This window comes from Micrasema longulum, unplaced genomic scaffold (genome assembly GCF_059751315.1).
Source record: "Micrasema longulum isolate JH-2025_06_02 unplaced genomic scaffold, ASM5975131v1 h1tg000318l, whole genome shotgun sequence".
In the NCBI taxonomy this organism is placed as follows: Eukaryota; Metazoa; Arthropoda; class Insecta; order Trichoptera; family Brachycentridae; genus Micrasema; species Micrasema longulum.
The window spans coordinates 902-24,657 of NW_028277522.1; the positions used below are offsets into that span (position 1 = coordinate 902).

The 23,756-nt window shown below is 32.3% G+C and overlaps 1 protein-coding gene across 1 annotated transcript in view; it reads right to left on the bottom strand.

Moving 5' to 3' along the window:
• Window positions 1-210: 210 nt before the first annotated feature.
• LOC148282557 (RNA-binding protein Unr-like) overlaps window positions 211-23,756 on the bottom strand; it is a 29,242-nt gene continuing 5,696 nt past the window's right edge. Inside the window, exons 10-19 of the mRNA XM_088224896.1 lie at window positions 23,541-23,716; window positions 16,155-16,369; window positions 15,397-15,573; window positions 13,659-13,824; window positions 12,403-12,566; window positions 10,748-10,823; window positions 7,600-7,685; window positions 5,278-5,446; window positions 3,361-3,518; window positions 211-1,974 (exon numbers count right to left, since the gene is read on the bottom strand). Of these exons, the coding sequence (XP_088081022.1) occupies window positions 1,958-1,974; window positions 3,361-3,518; window positions 5,278-5,446; window positions 7,600-7,685; window positions 10,748-10,823; window positions 12,403-12,566; window positions 13,659-13,824; window positions 15,397-15,573; window positions 16,155-16,369; window positions 23,541-23,716 (1,404 nt within the window). The 3' untranslated portion in view covers window positions 211-1,957. The remainder of the gene's footprint in view (window positions 1,975-3,360; window positions 3,519-5,277; window positions 5,447-7,599; window positions 7,686-10,747; window positions 10,824-12,402; window positions 12,567-13,658; window positions 13,825-15,396; window positions 15,574-16,154; window positions 16,370-23,540; window positions 23,717-23,756) is intronic.

The window sequence follows — 23,756 nt, forward strand, 5'->3', positions numbered from 1 at the left end:
CTTTACTATAACTGTATACAACTTAGAAAGCAAAACACCAAAAAATAAAACAAGCATCTTTAATAATTGGCGACGTTGCAAACAGAGGCAACCATGCGTGTTGTCTCGCCAGTGATCCAAATTTCAATTCAGTGTCGTACATTTCTCCGAAGTATTTAGTCTTTTTCTTAATTCTGTTTGAAAAAAGTTGAAATTTTCAAAGTGCATAATGTTGGTATGTACTATTTTACTGTATATTTATTTAGTTTTGATTTACAACATTATTATTTAAAGGAGACCGTAATGTAATATTTATAAAATTAATGAATTTTTTAATGTTTTTCCGTGATAACTTGGACTTGAAAAAAAAAAAAAAAGACTATCGAGTTCCAGAATAAAATTGTTATATATCAGGATATTAGAAGCAAACTTAGAAATCTCCATAGAAGGCGGAGATATTTATTTATATTTTTATTTATATATAACAGCGCATGATTATATATTATATTTTATCAGTTCCATTTTTTTCTTATTTAAATTGCCCATTTTGTTCAGATTCAGAAGAGGTTTTAAATTTGTTAAAACTACCACAATTAATAACAGCGCACAATTATGAGGAGGACATCTATGCATAGAAGATTTATTGAAAATAATTTCTTCGTTAATTTTTATTTTTTCAGTTCCAATTTTTCTTATATAAATTGCCCGTTTTGTTTCAATTCAGATTGCATATTAATACATTTTTTTAATGTTTATATAGTATTTTTATTTAATAAACGGTAGTAATTTAAAACTGTGTTTATTTATAAAAAATGTATTTCAATATCTAATTATTTTTTCCACCTAAATTGTCGAATTCGACATCTGTGGGGGGCGTGTAAATAATGTGTAAAAAAAACATCATTTTCTAGTTTAATAAAACAGTTTGTAAAGTGTACGATATTTTACGGAAACAAAATACATTTATTGACCATAATAGGCACCGAATGCTTCTGAATAAATATGATGCCTAGCGTATGTCGGCTCGGGTTTTAGTTGTTTGTGAGTATTCTAATGGCGGGTGACTGAACATTAATGTATTATTGATTTTTGTTTATCTTGACTTGACTAAAGAAATTAATGTGCAAAAGATTTATTATGACAATTTTGAATATTTAGAATTTATTTGGGATAAAAGTTTTGTGTTTTAATAACATGTAGAAAGAGATACAGATATAAAAAAATTATACTAACTGATTGGTATGGAAACATCACCTATACTTTAAATGTCTGGCGTCCATAGGGTTAAATAATGATGCAAAAATTATGCTTATTTTTATCTATTTCTTTCTCTTTTTAGCGATTTAAGTATGAAAAAGTCATTCAGATTCATTGCTTCTGTTTGTTATTGATTATTATTATACATTATAATTATAATACATTATATTACATATGACATTATAATTATTATGCAATTGGCAGGAAATTAGACTTATTCAAATTTTAGACTACAGCCTTAATTTTTTGACAAAGTAAGGATGACTTTAATAAACTCAAAAAATGACATACGGTTTGCCTGAGGAATGCCATAATATTCTATTAACTTACTGTAAATTCTAGTTTTTTTGGCACATAACTAAATTTAAATAATCCTATAATACGTATAAAGAAAATAGTTCAAGATTCAGACGACTCGTTGACCGCAATTTAAATAATTAAAGTTACGAATAATAAATGGGTTATCAACTTTCAGTCGATCTGTTTTGCCTATTCAGTATTTCTGTGAAAAAAATATTTAATGAGAAAAGGAAAATATATAACTACATATTTTGTAGAAAGCTGTACCAACAGACTTAAAAACTAAAGATCACAAGTAATGACAATTTTATGCCACGTCACTGGTTTTAAACGATATTAGTTTAAAATATATAAGGTAGAATGTTCGAATGAAAGGTGAACACTATGATAATTGGTTATATATTTGAGTCCTTGATGAGATTTACTGGAAAGGATTTTCTGCAAAAAAAAAATTCATGTTAAAAAATGATTAAAACTAGGCAAAATAAAGCCTTTTAATTATAATGTTATGCTTTGCTTTGTATCAAAATAAAAAAAAAAAGAATATTAAACGGTACCCGAAATGTATTTCAAATGTTTCCTAGAATATAACAATATGAACATTTAATTTTATGGCAGAAATTCTGTATATATATATTATAATGTGCTACAATTGGTTGAAATTCTGAATTTTTTTGTGGTGCAATAGAAAAAAAAGTGATTACTAAAACATAAAATTTCCAAACATTTAGGGGAAAAATCATTGTATTTTATGCAAATCAATATTAAATTTTTGTGTTTTTAAATAACATAAAATTATTTAAGCATGTTTGATTTAATTCAATAAAAAACACAATATTGATTGAAAAAATATAAAATATTTTCAGCAATATCATTGAAAATAGGTCAAAATGTTCATAATCCCCAATTATGTCAGTCTTTGCAATTTTTCTGGCAGCATATTACACCAGTCAATTTGCCTAGTACATTAATGTTATTTTCATGTGATTTATCAATTTTTCCCTACACTTTTCACATCCACACTTCAGCGTTTTCCTCAGTTTTACACTTTGCTACCTTGAAAAACGTGAACAAACGAAAAAAGGGGGGGTTTCACAAAGTGTGTGCACAAACTGAATAAAAAGCAGGTAAACAAAAATTTTATTGCCTACAGCATTAGTGACCACAAACATGGCATGAAAAAAACCACATAAATGTCTTATGTAATTCTTCTGTAATGGAAGAATAAATGTGGAATTGCATCTACAAATGCTTTTAAAAAAAAATAATATGGGTCTTTGTATAACCTAGTAAAATAAATAAATAAAAAGCGGCTTTCCTGATAAGATTATGTTCAACTCTCACTTGTACGCTTCTGTGACTTCATTCAGTTTGATGCATGTACGATAATAAAATTTGATTGAAAAACGTTACAAATCTTTTCGTCAATAATAAAAAAGGGATAGTGTTTAGCAAACTTATTACCTGGAAATGGGCAACTAAAAAAATGTGTGTATGAAAATATGGAAATGAACAGTTTTATAAATTTAGTTTGAACATTAAAATATGTTTGCATTCCTATGATATAAATATTTGCATTCCTATGATTTATCCAAATATTCCCACTTTGAGAGCCATTTTCAATGAGTTGTAAATAACTAACTGTTAGAAAATGGGAATCAAGCTGGGGTAAAGTGGGTATCGGGCCTCAGATTTCTGATTGTGAGTCCGCTACCACAACCCGATTTCTTATAGGTATTATTTAAGAAAGCATTTTTTTCAATCCAATTTTGAATAGCACTAAACTTCATCACAACCAAAATAAGTAAATGTATGATGACATACCCTGGTCTGTAATGGGCTGACGAGGTCGAAAGCCACGAGTGCCATCAGGCCCACGAGGCTTGCGTATCACGAGCAAGCGCGGACCAGTCTGTTCCTCCAAGGATATGGTACGCAGTCGGCTAATCAGTCTCTCTGGCCTCGCAGGAGGAGCTGTTTCACTGTCACAGGAAATGCTTATTATACAGGGATGTTTAAAAAAAACGGTGTTGAAGCCAGCACAAATAATGAAGATGATGTGTAAGGCTTCTTTTCTAATCAAACCACTCCATTTATAGATTGAAGTGAGTAGGTGTTTTCAATAATCGTTAATGTTGTACAAATATTTTATGGTCTTAATTGAAATTAAATATACAAAATTTCCCAATCAAATCAATCTTTTACCAAGGTAAGTAAGTGTCAAAAACATAATATTTCAAATTGTATGGTCTGTTATTTTATTTCATATTATGTAAAATACCAAAGTAAACACTGCACATAGTTTTTTTTTCTTTAATTTATATTATATCAAGTCACATTAATTACAGATTTCAAAAATGCATTCGCTGTTGTATTCATTTTAAGTTTAAATATTATAAGGAAAAACGCAGCCCAACTCAGTTGGAACTGGGTCAATCATGTAGAGACGGAAAACGTTGGACACTGAGTGCTCAAGTGGCGACCATGGACGGAACCAACAAATATTTAAAGACACTCTTGGACTTGATGATGGCATGAAGGGTATACCTAGTCCTACCATAAATGCTGTTAGACGAGTTCAAAAATTCATAAAATGTAAACAATAGCAAGTAGAGACCCGTAACTCTTTTTTCAGATAAAGTACCAACCCTTATGCTATTGCTATGATTAGTCAGTCGTTGAACGTCAACAAGTAAACATGGAGTGGGGTGTTAAAGAAAACCGAATCGCTGTAAACCAACAAAGATCTGGACGTCCTCGAACTGTGCGGACTCCAGGCGCTATAAGGGCTGTCAGAAGCAGAATTCATAGAAATCCGCTCCGTAAACAAAAAATCTCGTCCAGGGAGATCAATACATCGACTCGAAGTATGTCTCGCATCATCAAATCTGACCTAAAGATGGGGGCTTACCGAAGAAGCACTGGTCATTTGCTTACTTCACCTTTAAGGGACATTAGGAAGAACAGAGCAAAATACTTATTTCACGATACGAGATGCTCATAGTTCTCAAGAAGCCGCTCAAGTCATTCCTAAATTCAAAGAGGTCATCATCCAGCAACAGTGATGATTTGGTGGGGTGTCTCCTATGAAGGGGTTTCTAAACTTATTTTTGTGCGCAGGGTGTAAAGACAAGTGCGAAATCGTACCAAGATGACATTCTAGAGAAGGTTGTTAAGCCTCTCAGTGACACAATATTCAATTCGAGACATTGGATCTTCCAGTAAGATTCTGCTCTAGCTCATAAGGCAAAATCTACCCAACAATGGCTGGAAAATCACATACCGGAGTTTATTAGAGCTGAAGATTGGCCTTCTGGAAGCCCAGATTTAAATCCACTAGGCTACAAATTGTGGTCAGTGTTGGAGACCATGGTCTGTAGCAGACGACATCCAAATTTGGAGAGCTTGAAACAGTCTTTGAAAAAAGCAGTGGCCAATTTTTCCAAGGATATCGTGCGTGCTGCCATTGACGATTGGCCATCACGTTTAAAGGCCTGTGTGAAGGCAAGGAGGACATTTTGAATAATAAATTTTTCAATTAGAGGAATATGCATGTTGGCCTAGTAATAAAAAAAAACTTTTGTAAAATTAATTGCTTTTTTATAATAATAAAAACAGTTTGTAACAGTATTTATGGCAGGACTAGGTACACTAAGCAGTATCTACTCTACCTTCCCTACTTGATTATCATGAAAAAAAATTGGAATGAAATGGCTGATGACAATAATGATAATAACTTACATGACTTTGGTAACGTTACAGGCAGTAGTTTGTCTTGTTCTCTGATTAGTGACCACAATATATTCTACAGTATCACCAGGCTGTAGAATGGTTCCTGATCCTCTGACATCGGACATGTAGAACATCAATTTCTTGCCCTCTTCTTCAGCATTTAAATACCCGTATGTTCCTTTAAAAAATACATCAAGAATTTTAAAAGAATGCATAGTAATAAAAAATTTATTTACCCCAACTCAACAAAGGATCTATACTAGTTACATTTTAGTCAAGCTTTCTTTTTTTTGCCTTTAGTAAATTAATATTTTAAAGTGTAGATTATATAAATAAGTTAAAATAGTATTAAATACACTGGCCAACGTTTATTTTTTTGTTTGCTTTGTTTTACGAGTCAAATTTGACTAATTTTGGGGAGTAAAATTAGCTCTTGTTTCTGTGATGTACAGTAGGTGGAAGTACTATCTTACTTAAATGGATTAAAAGAAAATGATACGTGTAAATTATTACACATGCCAAGAACATTGCAATTTTATGCCTGACAGTTATATTTGTAGAGTTGTAATCCTTACACACAGACCAGCAGTAATCTGCAGACATTACTTCTTTCCAATGGCCCTGATGTCTTCGAAATATCTCTAATGGAATCTCTCCGTGTTTATCATAACTAGGAGGAAAGTCTTGGTGGGATTGGAGAAAATTTATTTAAAGGGATATGTTTCATCCGAGTTGATGGAACTTACTGTCACTAACTAGGTGTGGTTATCATATATTTTCTTGCCTAAAAATCCATGAATCTCCTTTCAGACTTCCCAAGCTTCTTTATCTTTCCCCGCCAAAACTCGACCAAATGCAGGATCCTTTATAAGTTGTCGAATTTGTTGCCCAATAAAAATACTTTCCTTCAAATTTTCTAGATTAAGTGATGCAAGAGTCACTTAATCTAGAAAAATTGTCTCAAGTACTAAAGGCCTGCCTTTAGTTCACACTTTTGTCAATTTTTAAAATTAAATCCAGTTTTGTATGAAGGGGTGTAAAAATGACATCTTTTGGGTGCATGTGAGGATCGACAATGACATTTTTCTCGCAAGAGGTTGGATTTCTTGCAGGTCAGTTTGCTTTAATATAATGTGATTTCTTATCCCTACTGTCCAACATATGTATATACATAAAAAGCATCAATTTTTAATATACCCCGGTTGCATTCCTAAGAGTACAGTGATGACATTTAGATCACCACAGATTATCCACCCGTGTTCAGCATATTTGATTAAACCTAGGAGGGCTCTCAAGTTTGCATAAGTCTACTTTATGTGAACTGCATGACCAACAGGAATAGAAAGAAGACATTGCCGTTGTGAAGTTATACAGATATTAAACTAAATTTGGAAGAGTCTATGAATAGCCTCCCTATCAACATAGTAACTTGAAAAATTGACATGTCACTGTATCTCCAGAGCAAAAACTAATCAGTCATTTTTAATTCAGCAAGTGAAAATACAAAAGAATAAGCTTTTTGTGAGCCATTTTCATGGTTTGCCAGTGTTTTGGAGTGGCTCCTAGCAGCAGTTGACTACTATTACTTAAACAACTGTAAACTTGCAGCTGACTTGGTGAAAATAATGTATAAAACATCACAAGCAACAACACAGAAATAAGAATTGTAAGGCAAATAAGTGACGTTGTACCTAGTAGGTAATGATTGTTGTCAATAAAAAAAAAACCTATAAATTACCAGAAAAGGTACACCAAATTGCCATTGAATCATACAAAAAGCACTTGATCCTTTAATACCACGAATTATTTTAAATGCCTCCATATTTTCACAGTTAAGTTTTTGAAAAATACAATATGAAATAAAGAATTCATATGATACAAAATATAACTGATGTTATTCAAGCAGTTAAAGAAATAATACAAAGTAGAAGTGCGGAAGTACAAATAAGCAGAACAGGTTCAAAGTAGAGAAGATACGAGGAGTATTATTCAAAAGGTGGTGGTTGAGAATCCACAACTTGAATGTACAGAACCTCGTTTCACGTCCCCATTAGACCCAGTAGACCCATTTTTCCCCAAACATTTTATACAAATATTCTCTCAAATGTTTTTTTATGTATTACAGCACCCCAGTTTTACATTTAATTATTTTCGAAATTCATTTGATGTGTTAAAATAAGTTTAAATTTCGTTGGCATAAAAACAGAACCACAGTGACAGGTCATAAGCCTTGTAAATGCATAGACTTCCATTTTCCTTCTCTAAAATGTTCTACATCCTTATTGTAATTAGTTGAAAATGCGATAGTTTTATCAAGTATACAATTGTTACCTTTGATCGACTCCACTGTAGAACGTTTCTTCTTTCGAGCAGAAATAATGTTACTGGTACGGTTTGTGAGTCCATTTGGAAGTTTGCTATAAGAAAAAGACCAACATGTTAGCAAGATTATTTCAAACTCCATCAGCAGTCATTCACTTTGTTAATTTTCAAAATATATACATATTTTCTCAAAACATGCATTTACACCTCTGCGGCTGGAGACCTAATAACCCATGGAATTCAATGAGTAACTGCTTTGAGTATAATACATTAAAAATATGTACTTATTCATAAGTCATCGAAGTGGAGAATTATTAAAAACTATATGCCTCTGAAAAAAAATGCACGCAGTGGGTTCAAGCAGAGACTACTAAAGAGTAGCAATAGAGGAGCAAATTAATGAAATACCTAGGAAGTAACCTTAACAAAAAAAAGACTCAGATTATGTGCAAAAAATCCTATCCAGACCCTGATCAGCCTATCTTTAATAATGGACAAAGGATTGAGAAAGTTGACAGCTTTAAATACTTGTGAGTTTACATAACTGAGGATGGAAGCATCGATTTTATAACCAACATTGAAGTCCGAGAACGGACGCAGCAGCCTCCTGTAACGAGTGTCTTGAGGATGTGGCGGTGGACCTGGCTTGGACACGTGCTGCGCATGCCTCAAGAGAACCTAAACCAAAGTTGCCTCTTCTTTAAACCTGCAGGCTCACGCCGTCGATGACGATCTTTTGACTTTATTCGGCGGAATTAAGGGGCGCTAGATTGACGTGGGAAGAGGCGAAAATGCTGGCTGGCAATAGTGTCTCCTGGAGGCAAATGGTGATGTCCACATGCGGACATGTGACATCCACTTATGAGCGGATGCGGAAAAGAAGAACCTTAACATCCCTACCCTAATAAAGCTTCATAAAAACCGAAGACACCTATTAGCTGGGACAGGTATTTACACATCTATACAACTAAATGAAAATTCGTAGGTAGTGAAATGACTCATTTACAAAACAATGTTAACTATTATCTATATACGAGGTGTGTTCAGAAAATAACGGGAATTTCAAAATTTCGCTGGTTTGGAGAGTCTGAGTGTCTATTTCTTATTATGTTGGTATACATGTCCCTGAAGAATGCTAAAATTTTCAGCTGTATTCATTGTTTACTTTGTAAAAAAAATGGATCAAAGAATTTGTATCAAATTTTGTGTAAAAAAAATTAAACCAGGGCTGCATTCGCCGAGAATGAATATACAAAAAATTGGAAGAATACAATTTTTTCTAAAACTTATAAAAACTTAACTTGTTTACAAATAACATTCGTTTAAAGGATCCCATTCCTATTATTTTCTTATAATTTCTACATATTATTTTTTTATTGAATTTCTAGTAATGCTTAGATAATTTTAAATGAGATTTGATACATTTTTGAAAAATGGATTCTTACACAAAATGCACCACTGTTGGTAAGTAGAGCAGATTTTGACATTTGCAAAAAGAAATCTATATTTGAAAATAAATTGTTTTATGTTTTGGAGTTCAAACATAAATAAGTACCTAGGTTCCTACTTATCAACGAAAAGTTACATCTCTACTAAAATTTAGCAATAGCAAAGCATTGCTGGGTTCAGCTTATTGTTTTATAAAGATGATAAATCCATTATAAACAAATTATGTAGCATCTCTGAATGATGTTTGAGTATGGAATCAATAAATAATGCACAATAAGTTTTTCTCTTTTTTCTTTTTCTTTGTTATTATGCCGTGTGTCGTTCGTACTCTTTACCGATGTTTCGGATCGCGTTACAGCGTCCATCATCAGGGTTGATGTTATTTATGTATAAATATTTGTTATGTTAGGTACTTAGAATTTGTACCGTGTCGTAGTCGTTTATGTGTGACGTTATGTATTTGGGATTTGTACCGTGTCGTAGTCGTTTAGATTAATGTCGGTAAAGAGTACGAACGACACACGGCATAATAACCCAGAAAAACTTATTGTGCATCTTAACGGCCGTGAAAATCTAAGAAGTTTAATCAATAAATAATGTTAGGAAATGGAACTTGCAGAAGAAATGAACCATGAACTCGAAAAGCTAGTAATGATGAATCATGCATATATCACAAAATTGTGATCGGCAGGAAAAGGATCCTGGAAAAGGACTGCCTACACCTTTTTGACTTTTAAAGCCGCGTAACTTTTTTTCTGTCACTTTAGAATGAAATATTTTCATGACATCCTCAAAATCGGTACGGCAAACACAACGAGAACAAACACAGCAAATTTTTGTATATTTCATAATGAAAATTTTTCTTTGAAAACCATTTCTATATTTGAAACACTACAAGGTCTATACACGCCTAACATAAATTTTTAAGGGTTTCTATAGTTGGACGAATAGAACGGCAATGTGTAACGTGGTTGGGTGCTTGTTAGACTATGTTTTTGAGATAGGTATTTTAGTGTTTAGATGACATAAAAAAGATGCAGCACAGCTTCTACAAGTTACTAATTGGAATGTAGACTAAGCGAGAGTTTGAATACTATGAAAAATGCACGCTTGGCGATAATCAGTGAAATTGAGATGTAGACTACGGTTCAAGTTTTTATAAACATTTTTTGAATTCTTTCAATTTTGCAGGAATGAATTTTATTAAAAAAGAGACCAGACAGGGGAAGAAAATTCAAGTAAAACTACGAACATAAGAAAAATATAATTTTTTAAGAGTATTGGTATTTTGAAATGGTTTGCCTGTGCGTAATATAAATCCTAGTGTTCTAAAAGATTTTTCAGTGATACTATCAATGTGACAATTAAAAGTTAATTTTTCGTCTAGGGGGATACCTAAATCACGTACCGTTTCGACAGATTTAATATTCGTATTATTTAATGTGTAATTGAAAACGATAGCACTGGTCTTTCTTTTGAATATTATTTATTTTTACAATACATTGACAGTCTAGTGAGGTCTTCCTGCATTTTATGACAGTCATTGATATTTTTAATTCAAGTATATCTTCATGCCGTCTGAATACATAATGTATTTAGAATTTTTAAAACAATCACCTTTACTATGAACATAGACATTGAATAAAAGAGGACCTTGAGGGACGCCAGATGGAAGCAAGTTCAAAGTCAGACGAGTGCCCGTAAATACGCGAACAGATCCAATATGGCGACTATGACGCGATGTATAGCCCCGCCCACTGGCTCACTGGTTTCAGACAAAATCACTGAGCAACGACTCAATATTAAGTTTTTTTGGTAAAGCTTATGAAAAGTTTGCAAGAAATTACGGACATATTGAGGGCTGTTTATGGTGATAGTGCTCTGAGGAAAATATCAGTGTTTAAGTGGATAAAGCGTTTTAAAGATGGCCCAAGAAGACGCCAAGGATGATGCAAGATCTGGACAACCTGCAACCTCTTGTGTTGCTGAAAACATTGATCGTGTGAGGTCCCTTGTCCTTACTGATCGTCAAAAAACTGTGCAGATGATAGCTGATGAACAAAACTTAGGTAAATCAACGGTGCACACAATTTTAACGGAACATTTGGGTTTAAAAAAATCTGTGCCAAAATCGTACCCAAGTTACAGACGCCGGATCAAAAGTTGAAAAGGGCTGGTCAAACAGTAAATGCTGCCTTCTACATCACGGTTCTCAAGCGCTTGAGAAATCGTGTGCGACCAAATTTGGTTTAAGGCGACAGGTAGATTTTCCACCATGACAACGCACCTGCCCGTTCAGCGTTTGTTGTTTGTGAATTTTTGACGAAAAATTCAATCACTATCCTTGCACACATTCTTATTCGCCAGATCTCGCCCCCTCTGACTTTATATTTTTCAAAATGATGACGAGGGGACACCACTGGGAGGATGTGGGAACAATAAAACAAGAAACAACGAGGAAACTAAAAAGTCTAACTGCCAGAAACTTTCAGGGAAGCTTTGAACAGTGGAAAGAAGATGAAACAAGTGCCTAGCAACGAATGGAGAGTATTTTGAAGGAGACAAAATTAATGTAGATGAAATTTTGTAAAATAAAGTTATTATGACCCTTGTTTGTGAAATTTATTGAACACACTTCGAATATATACATATATTTTTACATGGCAGTGGAGTTTAGTTGCTTGCAGGAGAAAATTGAATACAGAATGTCACAAAACATATTTTCCCTGGCTTGATTAGTAAACAATAGGCACATTAGTAAGATTAGTACAAATAATGTAAAGATTACTTTCGTGTTAGTAGATTCACTGCCCAGCCTAGAATAGCGAAATTTTAAAAATTGCTCAACAAATCATTTTACGCATAAGTTTGAGTGACGAAACCAGTTAAAACATTATTTTTACTGTAAAATTTATATTTGAAGCACCAACTTTGTGGTTTTTCATTTTAATTAAAATTATAATAAAACCACTTTTTTAAATCAAATAAAAAATATTTTATAGAGTCGACTCCTCTCTAACCGTAATAAAAATTGAACCCCCCCACCCTACACCGCCTTCATCATAGAGACAAAATACTACATAACAAAGAGACTTGACTTCCATGTGTTTGGATTTAATATTTAGTAGTAATGACACTGTTCAAAATAGGATAATATAAATTAGTAAAGTATACCTTGATTAGGAGGCTTGTGTAGCTTCAAAACCGGTAGGTAAAAAAAAAAGTGGTTAAAAACAAAGTTGTTTAATTTTAATTTCATTATTTTTACTAATTAAAAATACTTTTCCATTGGACCTGTTTTTCACACAAGGCAACAAACTAGTGGAGCTAGGAGTAAACGTGTTAATAGCGAACAATCTTTACCATTCTGAGATTGGTCAGTGTTGTAAGTCTTGTTAGTTTTAGAAATAGATCCCTGTCGCTCTGTCATCCTTAACGAACCTTTGGTTATTGGTCGCATCATATCTGAACTGCCAAAACTGTTAGATCGGTCGCCATCAAACCCGGCACTATCACCATCAAAGTTTCTGGAATAAAATAAGTATTATAATACATATAGATTGTGAAATGGACAATTAAACACAGCCACACCTTTTGTATAATGTCAAACAGGATATTCTGCCAACCAAGAGGTTAATCTGTCCAGGGAAATTTATTTTGTTTACAGACCTATAAAATATTTTTAGCTAGGCAGTAGAAAATACATTAATTTACTTGCTTAGTTGGTAGCACTAAAATTTGCAAATGGGTTACTGTATTAATAAAAGTTTTTTTCTGGAACTGAACCATTAAAAATAATATGAATACAGTGAAACCTCTACCTCATCATTCCCCGAATAATCGATTTCCCGAATGTGTCATTTATTTCTTCTAACTCCGAATTCATTATATACAAACACAAAAATAGATTGCACCAATCGTTTCTCTATCCACCATTTTACCGCATCAATGGTTTGAATTACATTGGGTATTAACATATTTTTATAATTGGTCTAAAAGTTGAAAGATAATCTAAATGTTGTTGTTGTAAAAATGAGAGAGAGATTGTATGAAAATGGAATTAGGAAGATTTTGAATAAATTTTATATTCAAAAAAATATATACGTCCGAGTTGAGCACAACCCTTAAAATGGTGCAAATAAATTGTATGAATTTGATGGTGAATTCTGCCTACTTATTTGTACAATTGTTTTGCATAGTATCCAATTAACATCAACATTCGCACTCGAGCACAGAGCCCCGAGCTTCGCACCCTGCTCCACCACAACTTGGTTCTCATTTTGTATTAGTGAGTTATTTACAATTTGCTAAAAATGGCCCCCAAAATTGAAATATTTGGGTATATCATAAGAACACAAATATTTTTTATTTTAATAATAAAAAAAAAAATCCGTCAAATAACTTTTTGATATTTTAACAAACTGAAATTGAGTGTTTCAAAGTAGGCAAAATAATCCTCAAGCAACAGCCATAAAGTAATACAAAAATAATAAACTCAATACAAAAAGTGAAAAATATTCCAAATTTCATTATAAACTTATCAGGTACTTACTTATACGCATGCATGTATACTTGATCCAGAAAAATGAGGAAAAAATGTTTGTAAAAAAAATTCTTACACAATCTTGGTGACATTGCTTGCTAAAGACTTTCCGTTGCGCTGATTCAACACAAATTCCACCATATCACCGGGCTGCAAGTAGTTTGGTGGTCCACACACTTCGGACATGTAAAAAATCAGTTTCTTTCCAGCTTCTATTTCAAAAGAGAGAAATCCAAACCCTCCTGCAAGAAAATAAATAATTAAGTTACTAGAAAAAGAAATCAATAAATTTCAATTTATTCGATAGTGTTTTTTTTGGGTGAACGTGAACCCATTTCACCGGAAATATGAGGTAAAATATGCATGGCAATTTTAACTTCCACATCCGGCAAACTCGACAACTAGATGGCTCGCACACACAAGAGCTTCACAGGAATCACACTGTTTACCTGTCTTCTGTCGACTGCTGTTGCCTGCTTTACAATCCGTTCTTCACTAATCTTTTCCATAAGTGACAATTAAATAGTATTAATATTTAAAGCATTAACTTTGTGGTCAAACATTTCAATTAATGTAAGCAAATATTTGTGTATAACCACTTTATTTTTCTATGTCTACCGGTTTTAAGACGTACATCTCTTTGTCAAGATATTAATTACACTAACATGCAAAGCCTACTATACATACACCTTCACTATAGTAGTTCCACAAAAATATTGAATATTTTTGTACTATGGAGGTGTTGTTACGAGTCACATAATCTAGAGGAACTCTCCCCATTAACAAACATTTATGTAACCCATCTTTTGATTCATCTATGGCAAACGCTCGAGACAAAGACCTTTTTCTATGCCTATTTAGTTTTCTTCTTTGACGACTGTGTGAGAAGACGTTTTCTTCAATATAATGTGTTACAACTAATCAATCGTTTACCATTTAGAACCCACATGACATCTCATCATGTCTCTACTACTGTGGCTGGTTGGTGCCAATTAAACAATTTTTTTTTTATGTATCGTATTATCAGCACTATGATTTTTTTAAGTTTTGTATTTCCGAAATTACTTTGATGTCTCAAGTTCTCTTCCACTTCTTCTCGGTCACTTCTGCCGATTGGTCCATTGTCTCACCGTAAACTGGAAATGTTTCACAACTCTCTTATCATCGGTTGATTCATATATAATTTTTCGTTTGTTTTTATTAAAATATTTTTCATAATTTTTTTGGCATTTTCAAGAAACTTTGCTTTACAATTTAGTGCTCAAGTTTTTACCGCACGTAAGAAAACATTTTTTGTATCCAAATTCCCGTAGGACTGAAGTTCCTCATTTATCATCGCAGATTCAAACAATATTTCGTTAAAATAGAGAGTAAATACGCAGATCTTTTCCTGCATAAAAAGGTATGTTGACTTTCAAGAGGAAACGTTTTAAAACTAAAATAAATTTGGTTTTCAAAAGAAATCTTAATTGTTGTTCTGCTGATTTGTAGGTATACCTAATCAAATAAAAATTTCTCATTTCTTACTTAACCCTTTTAATCAGTGACCATTTTGCATATAACGCGCAAAAAATTCCAAGAAATTGAATAAAAAAAGTTTATACAATTTTTATCTATTCAGTTTCAGTAAACTAAACAAGATTAGGAAGTTTACAAAATATCACTGAACACTTTGAAATTCTCAAAGTCACAAAACTTCAACTTATAAACTTTGAGGAATAGAATTTTTCCTATATGGGGTCGATCATCAGTCCTGTAGAATTAAGATCATTTCAGTATATAAGGACAAACATTTAGAGAAATACTTTACGTACCTTTGATAGAGTCAACGACTGCTCGTCGCTTTTTACGAACGGGTATGATGTTTGTTGCTCGGTTAGAAGTGTCGACATGGAAATAAACGAGATCATTAACACGCAACAGGTCGCGCTTACATGAAAGACCCATGATGCCAAATTCATAGATTGCTCCATTCATAGCTTGGATGGCCCCTAGAAAATATATAAACAGATTTTAATATTTAGATTGAAGACTAGAAATTTATAATAGTAATGAAGAAGTTCAGTGTTTGGAAAATTGGATATAAAAATATTTTTTGACACGTAATAAAAATAAGCAAATTAAATTGTATGGAGAAGTTTCTCAAATATGTATGAAAAAAATAATAACTACTTTGAACAATGTCACATGTTCTTCCAAATCAACCAATGATAGAGTGTTATGATAGATTTCCGGTTAACGGAAGTCAACTCACCAATCAGCCGAACTCACCGAAGAGAACTTGTGAACGTCACAAAACTAAAAAAATCGTAGCTCAAACAAAAATATGGTATTTTGACTTAGTTTGATAGTCTATTAATAAATTTTCAACAAAACCACTGAACTTCCTCATTGTATCCCTAACATAGAAAAGAACCGATTTGACGCATATTTATTTATTTATTATATGCACGGCCTATGTCAATAACAATAGTTATATGAAGAAACATATGTACAAGAAACTGAACAAAAAGAACATAAAACCATGTAGCAAAGACAAACATAGTAAATAAAACAACTTTCAATGACTAACCAGAATACTGCTGCTGTTCAGGATTTAGTGCCCTCAGCGTTCGGGTGACAGTTCCTTGCAACTGAATGTCAGTAGGTTTCGGGACGGAAATAGTTCCCTTAGGCAGTGCTCTCACCAGCTCGGCACTACAACAACCTCCAGACCCACTTTGACGCCCTGGCTTATATTCAACATCACATCCTGGTTCTAACACATCCACATTTCCCTCAAAATTACTAAAACAAAGATGACCACCAATATGTGATTAAAAGTAAAGTACGACATATGCAACGCATTTTTAATGTATGTCATTTTGCCATTTTCCATGTTCAAGGTTGTATTATTACTATGTGGACATACATAAAATATATTTTATAAGCATAAATTTCAGAATGAAAAGAATTGTGACGAAATATACTAACAACGCTTGAATTAAAAAATACAATTATTTTCCACAACAATTATCACAATATACACTTGGCAGTATCCCTGTTCCAGATTTTTTCCAGTCTAACACAAAAGTCCCTTGCAAAAATCCATAGCTCGCAAAAACTTTAAAGTGGGTTAAGGATCTCACTCTTACTGGCCAGTTGGGAAAAAAATCGATTTTCCTTTAAGCTCCTTTGATTGCTATTTATGATGGAACATGAATAAACCAAATTGAATACGTTCTAATTATAAAACAATAACTTACTCTTAACCGACTAAATTAACAGTAGCGAATAGTTATTGTTGTTCAAAATCAACTAAAGTGAATACATTTTTACAAGATCCTCCAAATAAACAAACAAAATGTGTGACATTCACGTGATCGAATAGGGGGCAACTTTTGAATCTAGATGATGCTTTTTAATATATTGGCCGGGACAAAATCAAAAATGGCCAATATTTGGCATGCGACTCGTGGTGCACATGTATAAAGCCACACAGTCTCGGCAATATACTATAGCAATAATATAATTGCACCTCAGTTAAATACTATGCATGTGTCAGAACATTGCACATTTCACTACATTGAAGAGCTTTTTGTATAATACATGCAACAATCTGACGCAGCGCATTATACATCACTGGGTGAGGATGATTGTTAGAATATACAGACTATGTATTATTAATAACTATTTAAGATATGTTTAGCCCAGGTGCAAAGTTATATGGCATATACTATACCCAATAACATATTATTGCATAGACACGTTACAAGCATGAATGTAGTAGTTGACGTTTAAATTTGTGGGCCTTCCTTGCCTTTATTTTCAAACGGATTTTTGTCATGATCAGACGTGACCTTACATGTAAAAATGCAATCAGTATGATTATAAAATATTTTAATTACATGGCAATTGTAAAAAACAAAACAGATATTATATGGTTTTAGTTATTATTATTAAAATAAAATCTAATTTATTGAATTACTAGTTAGCATTTGAATTGTGATTTTTCCAAATTGTTGAGGGCAACCATTATAATAAATATACGCTTGATCTGAGATGCAGTAAATAAGGAATTAATGTGTCTATTAACCGCTCGAATGCCGAACTAGTATGACAAATTATATACCCCAACTGCCAGTCATTTTGAAAACAGAACATAATCGCCGATGGATTGCAAATTCTTGGTTGGCCTCTTTATTAATTATACATTTAACTCTAACACTGCAATAACGCCTATATTATATCATAGCGCGACATTCTTCGCTTTAAAAACAAAAATTGTGTACTATCTTAAAAAAAACTAATAAAACGTTTGACAGTACGGAATTAAAACAAAAACTGGAGAAAATGCGCAAAAAAACATTCCGTTCTAAATTTTTACACGCGCTTAGATCTACGCTTCGGCCACAAAGTAATGGCGCAGATCTGCGCTATAGCCACAGAACATGTCATACATATAGTATGATTCAAAAATGTTATATTTCAGGTCATAACTTACATAATCTACAAAAGACAAACTTCGTAAATAAAGGTAAATTATAAGCAAATTGTTGTTGAAAAATGGTTATTTACTGTGAACTCTATTCAAGTTCCCGTTATTATAAATTAATTATCAGGAGTCCGAATTCAATTTTGTATATTTCATATACAAAACCCAATTAATTTAGGAAATGAGTTTAATTAGTTAGGGACGTTTATTCCAAACTAACCTCCGTGTGATATTTTGCATTATTAGACATTTTGTGTTTCAAATATTATTTATGTAGTGTATTTTATAAAAAAGCACAGACAGTAATTTATCAACGCGACCTGTTACTATAAACATCGAGAAAATAAATAAAATTGTAATAAACTGAAAAAGCGTAGATCTACATTTCAGCAGTCCACATTACATTTAACATCCTGAAACATTCATTTTTAAACCTGCCCATGCGCATACCCCCGTCGTCCAGCTAATTTGTTTGTCAAATTGAAATTTTGTTTACATATTACAATCTTTAAAAAATGGCATAAACAATATAGTAACTGCCAAATACTTTTCACAATAAAGTCCTCAGTGAACTTGTTCCGACAAAACTATTAGAAATTTTAATGTCAATATAATTTTTTCACTTAACGAAAGTATGAAAATATACATATTGGAGGACTGCCTTCCCTGTTATCATCCCCTATCTTCATTTCACAAAATTAGAAATAACCATATCCTTACAATTGATGACTTATTTTCGTAAAAATGTCTGTTTTGTAAAAAAATATCCACAAATAATATTATGTGAAGTCTAAATATTTCGCAACAGAGGGAAAACATTTTTGAAAAGGGAATGTGGAAGTCAAGACATTTACAGGGCTTATGACCTGTCATTGACTGGTTTAAGTGGCAACGACTGAAAACATTGTCAATTATTCCCTTCTCCAAAATGTTTCCCTCTCTGTTGCAATAAATTTAGATCTTAATAACTCCCTAGGTGAAATACAGCCTGCCTGCACGCATTTTGTTTGTTACTGAAGTGTTTAATAATGATAAAATATGAAACTTAATTGAGATTGCATAAAAATAACTATTTTATGATTACATATGACTTCCAAACTAAAATATATAATTGTTTGACATTGTTTAGGTCAAAGGCATTAAACCACAATTCTGTAAAAATATGTTTTACTATTTAAAATGTGTTTCATGTACACATTTTATATATTTATGTTTTATTCATACATTATACATCTACATATACATTCTACAAACAAAAGGATTTGAACTGCAAACATCTATCGACTTAAATTCTTTTGACAAAATATGTATAAGACTTATGCAATCGATTTAACTGTTTCACTGCTGACTTTGGGGCACGCGACTGTAAATCCCGTATATATTTTAGAAATTATATTTTTAACAAAATAAATTCTTACCTTTATTTAAAACGCTCGACTTTTTTAAATGTTGTGGATCGTGACACATTACACACTTTGACTCACTATTATTATCACTAAACCACTTAATATTATATTTTTTTAAATAAAAATCGAAGTTTTGAGGTCCTCCATACGAATTAAAATAATGTACAGTCTGTTTCATTGTTTTTTGTGAGAATTATTTTTTGGATAATAATGTGTTATTTTTCAAACAGTTTTTTACCACTCAAGATATTTTATTATTTTTTACAATAGTGCATATTTTAGTATCTTGACATCGTATAAGTCTTCAAAACATGGTGCAGCACACAATGGAACGTTGCAATCCACAACAGATAAATCTAGTTTCGTTGTGGATTTCTTTTTGACATCTTTGGCATTGTGAAGAGACATGACAATATCAATATGTTTTTTTTTTTGCTGGTATCTCAGGAATGAGTTTTGGGAAATGTCTACCAGTCAGTCTCATTGAATGATCCAATGATGTTATTGATGACCAATTTTACAATTGTGAATATGATATGATAGTCGGCCTCGCGGCGTAATGGTCAGCACGTTTGCCTAGCATGAAAGAGGTCTCAGGTTCGATTCCCGACATGGTTGGCATAAAATATTTATTTAGAAAAGTGTTTTTACTCTAGAATATTTCATAGTCCCTGGACTGGTACCTGAAGCGTAAGACTCATCATCTTGCCTTCATGTAACAAAAAAATGATCAAGATACACTGTAATTGGTGTACCAATGCAGTGCCCTATGCACCATTAGGTGTGGAAAGAGAATGAATATGAATATGATATTTACTAATAATTTGCATGGCTAATTCTGAACTGAAAATCAGCTAATGAATTTGTTTCCAAAACTGTCAAATATACAGCATGAGAATTTAATAACATTATGTCAATATGATTTGTATGCAAAGATAGAGTGATGTGGCGTTCTATCCTCTCTGCCTACCCTTATGAGGAAACGGCGTGATGGTTTGTTGCTGTTGTTATGTCAATAAAATGAAACACTATATTTTTATACCACGTGGTCTTTCATAAACATCCAACCAAACTCTGCAACATGTCTGTTCTATCTACAGCTCCCATATTGACATTATAGTCTAAAACAATTTTAGGCCTTATAATTGGTTGTTTTGTCTTCCAATTCCAATTTCCCCGATGGGCCCATTAAATCGTCGTGCATCATGGAGTTATGTGGACTTCCCTCTTGTCCTGCCATTTGAGAGGCCATCATGTTGTCAAAGTGCACGGATAACACTTCACCTTACTTAGCTTCTCAAAAGTAGGAAGCCACTTCCGATTCTTCCGCACAGTGCGCGTTCATTCCATTGCCATGCAATACTTGGGAACAGTGGACTCGTGTACCAATTGTCCACCCAAACAGTGTGCCTTTTATTTAAAAAGTCGGTCATAAAAGTGGCAACCACTGATTCCAACAGCAAATTTATCAAATGTTTCTGTATTTTCACCAATGTAAGTAATAAAATTAAAAATACAACCGATTTCAAAATCGCAGAACACAAAAAATTTAACACCAAAACTGTTTGATGGAATATTTTGTTTAAAACTTAGTCTACCTTTAAATAACACTAGACTTTTGTCGACACACAAATTTTGAAAAGACTCTAATGTACACTTGAATTTACTTTTAACATGCTCTATGACAGGTCTTATTTTATTAAGTTTGCCTTCTTTATTTGCTTCTGCATTGTTACAAAAATTTAACATGCCACTTATTAAAAAGTATTGTGTTCCGTGGCAGCACTTGCGAAAATATTGGAGTAATTATGCCAGCATGGGTTGACTAATATTCACTCAAAGAAAGTTTTTTGATTTGTACCATCAACATGGTCAAAGCAAAAAATATTTACAACTTGTCGGTTGTAACATGAGAATTCATGAATGAGGTCTAATATTATAGTTTTCATAACATTGCCGTAATATATATGAGTGTGTACTGCTATTTTATCCATCAAATCATTTGATAAAAAATGCAAAAACATGTCAGATGCACTGCAGTCATCGTGAAATGGAACTTTAACACTAGAATCTGCAGTGTTGAATTTGTGAACTTTGGGAGTATGGAGACCACCTACCCGTGCAGGGGGTGTATGCAATGATGTTTGAGTTATGTTTTCTGATGTGCTTGTCGATGACTGAGATAAAAATATAGGTACATCAAATTAAAAAATAACAAAGAGGTACATACATTATCATGAAAACAGAGTTTACGCGGCGACATGTCAAGTACGTAAGGCGGTAATTTCAGACTGTGGTCCAGAAAACTGATTAGAAAAAAAGTTTATAATGATAACATGTGTCGGGAAAAAATCCCGTGTGTAGAGAAAAGATGGATTTATGGAATGACGTCAAAAAAGTTTGACATAAGTGAGGCCACTACAAGGAAGATAATATTGAAATCGGCTATGCTCAGGACCCGCAGTAAAGATTGAAACACATTTGAAAAAATGAAATCACTTTTTTCTAGAATTGTCCGTTAATGCCTTTGACCTGAACACGGTCGACATATTTCATTAAATGAGATTACTTTCCAGTATTGAAGGAAAAGGCAGATCAGTCACAATCATAAAGGATGTTGATAACAATGTATTTATCATCTACAGCAAATTTAATTAAAATTATATTTCAATTACGCATTTAAAATATGCTTCCAATTTTGATTGTATATGTGCCCCAATGCCTCCCCCCCCACCCAACTCAGCACAAAGATTGTAGTTTTATGGAGTCAGGATACTAGACATTATTTATATACTTATGAATACATAAATGGAAGATAACATCTGAATTATTTATTACTAATTATAGCAATTGTAAAAGTAAAGAATACTATCCTAAAAGTATTTAAGGAATAGTTAAAAAACGCTTTAAATAATATACATTATAATATTGTACCACCTTAAAATATTCGCAATATGTTTTTTACATTATTGAAATATGCAACGCAATAAATGGAGAATGAATATGCACAAAAATACAAAAAATACCTTATTTTACCTCTTAATAAAAACAAGAATGTAAAAAAAATTAAGAACAAAAATGTTAAAAAATTCGAATTAGCGATAAAATGGATGTCTGATTTAATTAACAGATAGTGTTGTACTGTGGCTTTATTTCCATTTTAACTATATGGAGGTAATCCTATTTCATTTTCCAAATCTGCTTGCATTTACTATGACAGAATAATAAATGAACCATTTTTTAAAATGATAAAAGGTAAAAAAGGTTTTTTTAGTTTTTACAACTTTAAACTTAAAATTGTTCATCAAGAATTAGGTTTCGTCGTAAAAGATATCTTCAGAACAGTATTGTGAGCTTAAGAAAAGCATTTTTAATAAAATACTGCAGTTTATTATTTTATTTTGTTGATGAGTTGGGTTTTAAAAAAAAGGGAAATTGTCAATTAATTCATGGAAATCCGATGCACGGTGGGAAAATTAATATTTTGGAATGTTACGCTTTGTAAATATAAGGTATTTCACTCTTGACAGATATCTATAGAAAAAGGGAACATGGCATATAACTAGGAGAGGATTCAACAACTTTATAGAAGATTATTAAACATATATTATGCAACATACATTTGATACATGAAAACAACTCTTATTTCCAGGAATTAATGATGAAAGAATACTCTCAATATTTTACATTAGACATACTACGAGTATGTTATTTTATTAGTTACATAAGCACACTGAGTCATTTCAGTTTTTTTTTTTCTTTCAAAAACATAATTTGTAAAAATTAAAATACAAAATTGAACAGTAATACTAACGAATGAATTTAGAAACTAGTAATCATTAAAACCATGGGAAAAGAGTGGTTATAAACAAAATTAAATGAGATTACAAACGCTTCTACGCAACAAAGCACAACATTATCCGGAACTTTTGAGTTTTTTTTTTTGGCTTTAACAATTATTTAGATGCTTGGAGGACTTGACTTGCTTGCAAAAAAATATACAATAAAAACAGTTTACTCGCAGAAGAAAAAAATTGCACAAATCCCAAATTGTAATGTTACCGAAACATATTTTTACCTGAAGTGGAAGAAAACTTCCTTGTCGTGTTCTTTAGTCTCAATAAATCCATATCCATCTTTTAAGGCAACAATATTACCTTGACACATTTTAGTGCCATTGTTACTGCTATTCCCATTAGTGGCTGGGTTTAAAACATAAATGTACATCCCTATAAATTCTTTAGTTCTCTTCACCTAAGTATAAAAAAATACATAAATATGTATTTATACAAAT